General features: G+C 33.8%; 1 protein-coding gene across 1 annotated transcript in view; it reads left to right on the top strand.

The window, feature by feature from the left end:
* Positions 1-12,082, top strand: part of CFAP47 (cilia and flagella associated protein 47) — a 377,656-nt gene that overhangs the window by 16,317 nt on the left and 349,257 nt on the right. The window contains exons 5-15 of the mRNA XM_067289744.1: positions 1,124-1,352; positions 1,983-2,143; positions 3,026-3,159; positions 3,642-3,877; positions 4,624-4,816; positions 6,773-6,986; positions 7,416-7,568; positions 9,019-9,208; positions 9,314-9,410; positions 10,636-10,852; positions 11,367-11,611. Coding sequence (XP_067145845.1) covers positions 1,124-1,352; positions 1,983-2,143; positions 3,026-3,159; positions 3,642-3,877; positions 4,624-4,816; positions 6,773-6,986; positions 7,416-7,568; positions 9,019-9,208; positions 9,314-9,410; positions 10,636-10,852; positions 11,367-11,611 — 2,069 coding nt within the window. The remainder of the gene's footprint in view (positions 1-1,123; positions 1,353-1,982; positions 2,144-3,025; positions 3,160-3,641; positions 3,878-4,623; positions 4,817-6,772; positions 6,987-7,415; positions 7,569-9,018; positions 9,209-9,313; positions 9,411-10,635; positions 10,853-11,366; positions 11,612-12,082) is intronic.

The raw sequence follows: 12,082 nt of genomic DNA, 5'->3' as shown, positions 1-12,082 counted from the left end.
CAGCATTTCTAGTCTTTCAGAATAAATGCTAGCCTTTTAGAATAAATGAAATCTTTGTTTCCTTGTCAAGCCTTGCACAAATTTTTTTTTTAACTAAATAGGTAGTAGTGAAAGTCTTACTGTGTGTCTGTGTCAGGAGTTTGGCTTGGAGAAATAGTACAGTTTTGACTGGAAAAACCAACCTTGGTTGCTTCCATTTGCTGTGGGCCTCTAAGCAGCTTTCATGTGCACAAGCTAAATTCGTTTCAGAGGAAACTACTCTCTCATACTTTTTGGAGATTCCTTTTCCATCTGGGAGAACCCAGCCATGATGTGTTGGAATTTGAAAGAAGATACCTAGAGAGTTTGAGATCCTCTCCCAAATCCCTTGGGTAGCATACGTTTGGGATCATGCAAAACAAGGATTTTTTTTTTTCTTCTTCTTCAGTTCAGAAACTTTCAAAAAGGATAGTTCATTTTATTAGAACAGTATATTATATTACTAAACTTGATTCTTTTGTGCAACAAGAACAAAGAAGCTTGTTTGAGTAGAATTTTAATAATAAATATTCATACGATGTCTACGTGGTCCTGTGGTGTTCTTGAGGTGTCATCAAGTTCAAGCACTCATGGCAGGAACAGCCAAAATTCTGTGCTTATTCAGATGAACTTCTAGCTCCAATTGCCTGAGAGAAAATTACTAACTACTCACCAAAAGTGAGATCCAGATGCAGAGGTTCAAAGATAAAAGAACAGTTGGTTGTCTGTGGGCATTGCTGATTCTTTGAGATGTTATTATTTCCAACAATAGTGCACTAACACAGTTTAAAAAACAAAAAACAGAAACAACTCCCCCCAAAAGCTGCACTGTGTAATGTGTGATTCTTCCACTTTTGCTCTTTTGGCGGGGGAAGGGAATCAATGTTTTTGCACAACATGACTTTCCTGATCACTAATATTTCTGTTAAGTATTGAATAGTCAAGTATGCTTATTTTTGTGCTTGGCTTATCTACAGAAAGCCAGTGATTTAGTTTAAATGCTCTGGTGTGATTCAGTTTTCTATAGGTTCTAATATTAAACTAATTGGTTGTTTTTATTCTAACTTTTTTGTATGTGTAACTTATCTCCTACTGTTGCTGACAGAGTGGAGCTAGAAGGACGCAACTGCACTGAGTTATGGATCAAAGCTGTTGTGGTTGAACAGGTTCTTAAAGTTCTAGGGTTGCCTTGTGGAAATGAATTGAAATGCATTCATTTTGGATCTGTTTACTTTGGGTCTTCAAAGACAGAACAAGTATCTCTGTACAATAAAAGTCCAGAGTGTATGGACTGGGTAGCAGTGCTGGACGACAATGCCATTGGAGGAGAGATGGTAAGAAAATGGTGTTTTAGTTTTTATTTTAGTTGAAAACTTCTTTTCATTTCTACTTTTGCATTTTTGTTTCTCAAGATCCATGTTCAAGTATTGTTCACTGTGTCAAACTATTTCCTGATCATAGACTTACTGCAATTTCTGTTAACAAACAGAAATTTTACTATAATTTAACCTTTGAATTAATTTTTTCACATATTGCTGTTTAACCATGTGACATAGCATTAATCATAAGTATGTTGCCATATTATTCTGTGGGTAGCTTTACTTGACTTACGGGGTTTGTCATTGTTTAGTACCAGTTGCCAAAACATATTTTGATTTTCCAAGATGCTCAACACTAATGGTTTCGCTTGGTTTTCTCTGACAGTGAAATGATCTGAGTGAGCATCATCTTTGTAAAAAGGACTTCAAAACACTGACATTAAATTTAAGTCTAAAAATTCATTAGCTGTGTAATATGAAACTATTTTGTGTTAAGAGCAACATGATGTCTTACTCCTATTACTTACATTATTATGTTTTTCTACTTGTTACACTTTCTTATCTTCAGCATGTGTGAGAGGAACCAAAAGTGGAAGTAGGACTGGCTGAACTGTTAATATATTCTGCATTTTGGTTATTTTGTAGGGCACAGATCTTCAGAAGAGTGCAGATGCTGTTTTACAAGACTTAAGCTTCATAAATAGAACCAGAGATCTAGATGTTTCCACCTTGATCTTGTGCATTCCCAATCAAGGAACCTTGCTACCTTATCAGAAATCTGTGATTACATTGTGCTTTAGTCCAACGTAAGTGCCTGATCCAAATTTGAGCGATAAAAAAGTTGATTCATCTAAACTACTCTGCAAATGGTTGTGTTAGAGGAAATCATTTTAAGTTAATGTCTTTACAGATTTTTTTTGAACAACTTTGTATGTATTTACATGTGTTAAAAGAAATCCTTGGCATGATACTATAAATGAGAACGTAAATATGGTGAAGTGATCATCTGGGAGGTGTTTTATAATTCATTAAGGGTATATTTGAACCAGGAATTGGATAAGCTTGTTCTGGAAGAACAAGAATTTTACTGAATTTTACTGGATTTTGCGAAGGGATCTAATTGTAGCTGCTGTTGAATATGTCGAATCTCTAAAGATTGGTGGGAGACTCCTATGGTGTCAAATTAAGTGTTTTTTTCAGGACTGCAGATTTATTTCATAAAAATGTAATATTTCTGTAAGAGTATGGAAGAACAGATACTTCACTACCAAGAGACTGAAACATGTTGGAGAGCTTTCATTACAACAAAAAAATACTATACATAAAGGAACACTTCTCCTTCAGGCCAGAAAGAGAGAACATGCTCTTTTCATTTCCCCTCACTTAAACTCTGATTTATAAGTGATTAATATGCCTGTATTGTTAGTTTAGAAAACTATTGTGGATGTATGTGAATGGAAAAGATACCAAACCACTAATATCATAAGCATACAAATATTCTTAGGTTTAAATTTGTTACTCTTCCATTTTCTGAAAGGAACAATAAAGATCACATGCTTTAAGCTATAACAAATGCCAGAGAGTCCAGATTCAAAAATGAAAAATATACCTTGATTGTTAGGGTGTTTTTTCTTTTCTTTTCTTTTTTTTTTTTTTGGTCTTGTACTTCAAGATTGTGACTTTTGCAGGAAATTTAAAAGGGGCATTGGACTGGGTGATTCATCAGCAAAACAAGATTATGTACTGTTTCTGAGATTTGAGGCTGTTGGGAGAAAAGATGACTTTCTGCAGATCCTCAGTGATGATGATACACCAGTCAGAAGTATGTTAACAGAAATATACATACGGATTTTAAAAATGAATTTAATGAACTTGTATCTTTAATGCCTTTGCACCAAAAAACTGTGGTAACAGTGAGTAGAAAGAAGAGGGAATCATGCATGTCATGAATACACCTGCTGTCAGTGAACACCTACAACTTAATTATAAATGTACCTATTTAGGAAAAAAAGCCATCTGCCAGTCAACAGCAATGGTAATGCCAGAGTTATTGTGTATTTTCAAGTGAATGTCTGCTCTTCCTCCCTTTCATTAATGAAGGAGTGTAATATGTAGCAGGCATTATGATTGAACACATGAGTGTTCTAAGTTTATGGAAAATTGCACTATAAATCATGTTACTATATAACTGTATTTTGTTACTGCATCCATACAAACTACCTTATGACTTTTCTGCTTGTAAGCTAATATGTGTGTGTGTGTTTTTCCCTCCCTCCTCCTCTTCTCTCTCTCTCTTTAATGTAGTGAATCATCCTCATCACATGGAGTTAGCTCTGACCGGTTCTGGGCTTCCTGTCATGTTAACTTTCAATCCGGGACCAGTTATTAATTTTACAAACTGTTTCTTGGGCGAACAAGCTGAAGTTCTGTGCACACTCAGGAATGAATCTGAGTCACTTCCAATAACATTCAGCTTCCGGAAGACTGCCCACTTTAATATTTCTCCTGAAAAAGGAAAAATTAAAAAACACTCTACAAAGGTAATCTACCACTTTCCTTTAGATTATGTAGATATGCAGATTATATTACTCTACAATAGTCAGTGGTGGAATTTCTTGAAAGTATAACATAAGAACAAGTTCCTCTATATATTTGCAATATTGAATACTGTAGCCATGACCTTTAATGTAAGCTGAATGTATAATTTGTCCTCCTTATGTAGCATCATTGTAGGGCTCTTTGTTGTACTTCAGGAAGCACCAAGTATTATTTTGAATCAGAAAAAAAAATAATGTTAAGGAAATTTTACCCAGTTTTTCCCTAGCTTTAAGTACTTGATGTTTTACTGACTTGAGAAGGGTGGTTCATGCACATAAACTGTGGTAGGCTTCTTTTCAAAATTTTCAGTAAATCACAAATTTCTGAGTAACATAGTTTTGTCCTTAGAAGTAATGTTATGTCAAATTTAAGTCAAATATGGAGGCATCTGTAATTTCAGAAACCTGTAACTTAAGGCACTGTGGAAGAGAGAGAACTTCTTTGTCTGAGAAATGAGCAAGTAAGATTTGGCTGATGTTCTAATGTATTGCAATTTTATATTTCCTTATATTGCTAACTTAATGTAGCAGTTGTCATGTTTTAGAAGTTGGGTATTGAACAACTATCTTAAAAGTAACAAGGGCCCTTGTTTCAACAGGAATAAGCATGATTTTTTTAATAGAGAATTGCACATAATTTTTCTGTTTTCCTCTTAATGTCTCAGCTGCCATTTTTTTTCTCCCCCCAGGATGTGATGTTTTCATTTTCTCCACGTCAAATAGGAGTATTTAAAATGAAACAGGTCATTGATATCATTGGTACAGGACTAGAGGAAAATAATTTACAGGTCTTGAAGACAAAATCCTTTCACCAAATACATTTGAGATTCGTTGGGGTGTGCAAATCTAAATCAAAAAACATTCTATTCAAAATTAATCCTGGTAAGATGCTAAAAATAAAAGTAAAACATTTTATAAGTACACTTCTAATATTTTTAAGGTGAACTTTTTGCTGTTTTTAGATAGTGTTTTAAAAATAATCTCTCTTTTTAATTTGAAAATTAAGGGACTCCTCATTTGCATGAGGTATACCCATGATAGTATATTCTCTCTTTTCATATCCCAATGAGAGTTACTGTTTCTTTTTTATATGGCAACAAAGTATCTGACTTACGTTGATACACTCGTTTCTGTGCACATGCTCTCTCTCTCTCTCTCTCTCTCTCTCTCTCATTTTTAATGAAGTAAGTGAAGTATGCTATTTGTAAAATACTTGAAAGTTCTGAAAACCTTATGTATGTGTGGTAAACAGTTATGGCTTGCGCCTTAAAAAATACAAGTGTTCAAGTGTAAGGTTTCACCATAATTTTTATATATTAAAAGATGAAGACTTCAGTTTTTGGCAGTGATGCCATTACACAGTGCTAATATGTTTGAGTTGAAGGTAATGAGAGAAGTAAAGCACAGAAAAAATTTAGGAATGATTGTCTATATATCTAGTAGCTATATAACTAATAGCTGTAGGTTAAAGGTTTAATGTAGCATTTAAGCTTTATGTGGATTTGAAATATCAAATATCAACCAATCTAAATATGTGTATATAATACTGCATTTTCTAGCAGCTCTAGATTTTGTATGTGTATGTATATATAAATATATATATATAAAAGCATGTATTTTTATATATTTATATATTATATAAATATATATTTATATTTGTTATATAAAAATATATTATATATTTATATTTTTATATAAAGTTTTTCAAATGCTAAGGGTTATTTACAGGATATTTCTTCCAGGGTTTAAGTTTACTGATATTTCTTGATTTCTTCCTCACACGCTGTTACCCTTGATGGCTGTCAGCTTTTCTAAATGCTTTCTTCTGCTGTTCGCTCTAACTTCTCCATTCTGCTCCTGCTCACAGGCTGGTGGAGAGGTTATGAGGGGTATCTGTACTACACTGGCTGCTGATACCCATGTTCTGCTTCCCTGCTTTATTGAAGTCAGAGTGTGAGGGGGGAGTCAGGTTGTTCAGGTCCTTATATAGATGGATTATTTGTTTTCCTAGTCTCTTCTCCCAGTCTCTGTGGATGAGTACATATAGTTATCTGTGTGTGTATTTGGCGGGGGGAGGAAGTGGGGAAAGATTGGAGTGAACCTCCTTGTCAACTGTTGCCTCCCTGAGCGGTAGAAGTTGCTTGTAGTCAATTCTATAGTTAGAAGAATGGAAAGTAATTTTTCATGTAGCCATTTTTGCCAAATCAAGGTTAATGTGTAGATAGGTAAAACCAATATGTTAAGTTTGGCTTATCAAGTTTTTTGGGGGGAATGTGGGGGGGTGTCTAATAATGGATCCTTTTTTTAATTAAGTTTTAATTAAGTGCTTTTTAAACATATATATCATATGTTAGGAGATATGAGCAAACACATGGACTAGTCTCGGTCATCATTTTTTCTTTTTATTAATTTTAATGCGTATATCGTTTTCTAAAACTAGCCTTCTTTTTTTGTTGCAATAGCATTGGTGTTTTTTATTGTTAGTCAATAGTGCTTGTTTGCACCCCTAAGATTTGGGACACTGAGGACAATGTTGTCACATGCAGGTGCAAGTCAAAGCAGGTCTGCAATTTCACTATGACACTGATGGACATAGCAGTGGTTGCTTGGGCTCTCGTATTTTTCTGCCTGTGATCTAGGCAAGTGAACGTTGTTGGCTGTGGTCTGAATGCTTTCCTCCCTCTTGTTTAGGAAAAGGTAGTGGGATAGATAGCTGTGATTGGGCTGCTGGGTTGACCATTATAAATTATCAGATACTTTTTTCTGAGCTAATACTTTGACATTTGTTTAGAAAGAACTAGTATAAGTGTATGTAACATGTTTTATTTGAATTTTAAGGCATAACACCAATGATTTCCAATTCAACTGGACAGTTTGTACCTGATGACACAGGACAGTGCACTGATATGGCACCTGTGGCAATACTTAAATCAACCCAAACACAAATTCATACTCACCAGATAAACAGAAATTATAAGAGTGATGCGCTTATAGCTTTTCCTAATGACCGCTCAGCCAGCATTAGACCTTTTGAACGGCATAAAAAGTACAGGTAACAAATTATGAAAATACAATATTTAAAAACAAATACTTTCATATAGAGTTAAATATTCATACTGTATTTTACTAGCAGATCAAGATCAGTTACTCATACAACACTGTTTGCTGTGTTTTCAGGCTGAAAACTTTTGAATCCATAGCAGTTGACTTAACCTCAAGCCTCTTACACATATATTTTGAGCCTCTCTTACACATAGATTTCTTGAGTTACTTTTTTGTGTGAAACTACAGATACAGCTATTACAGTTTTTATTTTTCACTTTTATGGCTGCCTTTGCAAGGTCAAATATTAATCAGCTATGATTAAAAAAAAAGTTTGCAATGAAATATGTATGTAGCAAAATCAATATATTTTCATTCTAACAAGACCCAAAATCTTTTTATATGCATAATGAAACTAAAATTCTCTTTAAATATTTAGGACTATTTTCACAAAGACTGAGAGATATAATTATGTAGATCCACAGTTTTCTTATACTGACTGTGAACGACTGGAAAAAGAAGCACATAAGGAATATTATGCAGATTACATTTATAGTTTGAGACAGCGTCGCTTACAGAAAGATGCCACTAGGTAAGAATTTGTTTCAAGATTTTAGGCTCATATGAAACAGTGTGTATACACATGCAGATTGACTTATTCAAGTCACCAGTCATATACTTAAATTTAATCCCATGCTGAAATGGTTATGGTCTTGGGACCTTAATTCATAGTGTATTGAAAAAACTTTTTGTTCAAATGTTTGTTTAGACACTTGAAGATCACTGACTGGGCAAAGTGTTTGGACAGGGGCATGGAACTTGAACTTAAAATAAATTTAAAATAAAATGCAAAGTTTAAATAAGAGCTGGTTATTGAAAATAGGAAAAATAAGATTGTGTTGGATTCTCTCTCACTCTTTTAAATTGTATGTATTTCTAATTGATATGTCTAGCTCATCCAAAAGTGATGAGTTCAATGCATGAATTATGGTATGATTTGTGTAATGTAGCAGGTATGTTAAAGGGTTGTATTGTCCCTCTAGCCTTAATCTACACAAATTTATGAAGTGAGAATTGGCTATATTTGGTTCCTATGGTGTGGGGCAAAAGCAGAGAAAACAAGACTTGACAGCTCTAATATTTTAAAAGTTTTATTAAAAGCCTCCAAAATAACAAAAATAATGCCATAACGTAATGTTAAGTTTGCAAAACCCATTATTTAAAAATTAGTAATGCCAGAAGGTAATGCTTGTAATCTTAATCTGCCATGTGTTCTGTGTACAGTATACATCATGATTCAGACAAGGTCTACAGAGATGGATTTTAAAAAAAATTTTTTTTTAATGCATGCACAAATAAATGGTTTCCTTGAAATGAATTGGGATTGTATAGTGGATGGGGCTGTTGTTTATATGAATGCAACTTGCATATTCGACCACAGGAGTGGAAAGGAGAATTTCATGGTTAGCAAATAAATTCCGGTGTTGTTAGGGAATTTAGGCATAATTTTCTGAGTACTTGCTGTGAAACATCTGGTAAGATGTCTGGAGGTTTCAGATATGGTTGCAGGTGAAATTGGTTGGAGTTGAACTTTGATCAAGAAAAATTAATTGTTAATTAGTCTGAAAAGAGGCTATAGGTCTTCCAGTTTGGATATATACAGTTAAAGGCTACTTGGTACTATTGGCATTTGTTAACTTTTAAGTGTTTAACTTTACAACTTTATTGTTCTTTAAGAATTTTTTTAGATATGATACAATATCTGTACTGCAGTAGCCATAACATTTGCAACCCATTTAGTCCTATTATGGTAAGCTTTTGCCACAAATATGCAACAGATGTTAATCCTTGCCTAAACAATACAGTAAAAAGACTTCTCAGGCACTTGATATACTTTTTTTTTTTAAGTGAAAGATAGTGAAAAATATTTAAAGTCTTATTTAAAGTATTTGTTCTATTTAAAAATCTTAGATAGTTTAATGTGTAGAACATAGAATGTCCAAATTTCTAGATTTCTGTACTCTTTTTTTTCTCTCTTATAGGCAGTTTAATGCTTATAATAATTCTGTGAACATAGGCCTTAAACCAGCAGAAGGGCTTATTTCACCAATGATCTCAATGACAGATTTTCACAAGGAGGAGCTACAGCTCAAAATGCTTCCTTTAGATGAGAATTGCCTATTGACTAGTCGAAAGTTGGAAGCAATTGGTTCTAAATCCTCAACCAAAGAAGTAAGTTAAATGCTTGAGTAGTAATGTAAGCATAAGGTGGTTACTGTGTAACAAAGCATAAGAATTTTGATTCTACTCTGAGAAAATGTTTTGTTGTTATTGCAGATTTGGAATGGGCTTAATGCTGAGCCAACTTCTGCCCAAGAGAAGGAAGACTGTAGCTTAACTTTGACACCAAAACAACTTCATCAGATACTCATTGGTAAGATTTCACTTTGGTTACTAAATACATGTAGTTGTTATAAAAGTACTTATTTATAGTAACACAATTTATGTTCATAATTGTTCACCTTAAATAGAACAAAGCTTAATTCAGTGGTAGTTTAAAGTCTGTATTAATGTTTAACTGCAGGCTTGTACTTCTCAGACAAGACTGAAGTATGGCTAGCTATGGACAGCTTCCTTTAAACTAAGGTCTGTTACAGGAAATTAATACATTATGGTATGAGGGCCACTCATACTCTTACGGTTTGTTTTTAGGTAGTATCTGGAGCAGCATTAATATCAGCAAGATTCATGGAGGTCTTCAGAATGTTTCTGGGGATTAACAGAGAACAGTGATACCTCACTGATGTACAACTTCTTTAGGATCCTTAAAAATAATTTCAGTAGAATGCTCTGTGATGGGGAGTAACCCCTTCTAAAACCTGTGAGGGGACTCATCTGTTAAATACATTTGGTACTAAAAGCAGATTTTTTTCCCTCCTTTGTGCAGGTCATAAAGCTTATTTTCCCCTGAAAAATTGCTTAGTAGCAAAGCCTCTTTGATTTTTCATTACTTTTTTTTTTTTTTAATTTCTTTTTTATTTATTTTCAATGAAGCCAGAACAAGCTAGTGTAGTGGTGTGTGTTGATATACTTGGGGAAAGGTGCAATAAAATAAACATTAATATAAAATACTTAAGTCTTCATAAGATGTTTGATTAGTGCCATGAGTTATAAAGTTTGCAAAACAGCATAAAGATTGGTGATAGCAGTAAATCAAGTAATGAGGTCATTTTGTCACCATCAAATCGCATGTGATAGAACCAAATAAAAAGTTATCTAGATAAGCTATCAGTGACTTGTGTGTTGACTAGTCATTTAAATATCTGATTAATAAAAAGAAAGTATTAAAGACATTAATACTTTCAGATATTAGCACATTGCTTTTCCTATTTTAATAGCTTGCTGTCAGGTAGACACAGAATTAAGATATAAATATTGGCACTGAGTTTTGAATTGTAGTACTGAAAATACTCACAGTGCACACATGGCATTTAATCCCAAATTTTAGTTTGAATTTGTTCCACTACAGGTTTGCTTTATCTGACTAATCCTTTATTTTGAAGAACTTAATGTACTGATAAAAATTTTTTATGATTATGCTTCCCAACATTAAATTCTTACTTTGTAATGTTGAAGATCTCATTTCATATATATTCCAGGTCCTTCTACTATGAACTTTGGTGATGTTTGTGTGTCCTCGACATCTGTCAGAAGACTGCATATCATCAATAACTTGTTGGTTCATATATGGGTACAAATTGAGATTGAAACTGATGAGTTACAGCAGACGAGTCCGTTGTCTCAGGTGGTGCCTCCTCTTTCAAAGACTTATATTCCAGTAGTATTTGAGACAAACACGCTTGGGATTTTTCGAAAGTAAGGCTCTTACATTTGTCTTGATTTACCTATTTACCTTGTGGTAGGAGGATAAAGAAACATTTCACATTGTTAGTTTAAACTCCATGTAATTATGATAAGTGTTAATGGTGCACATTCATTTGCACTAATATCTCAAAAATTAGTGCAGATTCATGATGCAAAGTTTTGCTAACATAGTGAATGTTTCTTAGGGTTGTGATTAAAAAAAAAGTATATACGTACGCATGTCTGTCTTGGCAAAAGCCTGGTATTGCTATAGGTATTTCAGGAAAAAATGGTGTTAAAACAATGTATGGAGTTAGTTATTCTTTGGGAAAGCAAAACTTTCAGAAGGTTTGAGTTATATGCAAAACGATTACAGATAGCATTCTCTTGTCAGTCTTAACATTGTGTGTTCACACTCAGTTGTTTCATTAAGTTTTCTTGCTAATGATTATATTTTATATACATTTATTTTGATGACCACATAATATGTAGAGAAATAATTTTTTTTTTTTTTTTTACATTACAGGTCTTTCACTTACACAATAAACAACAAACACACTGGCCACATGCTGGTAATTGCAAAAGCAGTGTCTGTTGAACTTGAGCTGTCTGCAAAGGAGCTGATTCTAAATCCTATTCCTGGCTATCTAGCAGAGACAGAATTTCGAACAACTGTCAGAGTATACAATCGCAGAAACCATTATGCTGAGTTTTCTTGGAAACCTGTAACTACAGATGAAAAAACTTCATTTTCGATACGGCCAGCCAAAGGTATAGTATGCAACTGCAGTGTATTTGCACGTATCTTAAATGTGGATAATGTCAAATAAGACAAACAATCAGCTGATGCTACAAACAGTATTTTTAGCTTAGAGTCAACATCAGTGTAACCCAAAAGTAATTTCAGATCAGAGAGTGTTTGTAACATAGCAACATTCCCTGTATAAACCCCAGCAATGTGTACTGGCTCCAGTTTGCTGTTTCTGTGTCCAGCAAACAGCTCTTATGTAATCGTTGTTCTGAGCACAGGTTGCTGATATCTAAAAAGGAGTGAGGCAGTTATTTACTGGCAGTTAGTGGCAGCATTATAGCTCATAAGGATAGTAAGTTTTCCAAAAGCAATATATGAATGAAACTGCTAAGAAGTCCGTGTAGACAGTGTGTAGCGATACAAATGAAATTCAGCCTATAGACTGGGATTATTTTCCACTTGTGTTATGGAACAATATTTGTTGGATGCAC

This window comes from Apteryx mantelli, chromosome 1 (genome assembly GCF_036417845.1).
Source record: "Apteryx mantelli isolate bAptMan1 chromosome 1, bAptMan1.hap1, whole genome shotgun sequence".
NCBI classification, from domain to species: domain Eukaryota; kingdom Metazoa; phylum Chordata; class Aves; order Apterygiformes; family Apterygidae; genus Apteryx; species Apteryx mantelli.
This window is presented reverse-complemented; position numbering and strand designations above follow the sequence as displayed.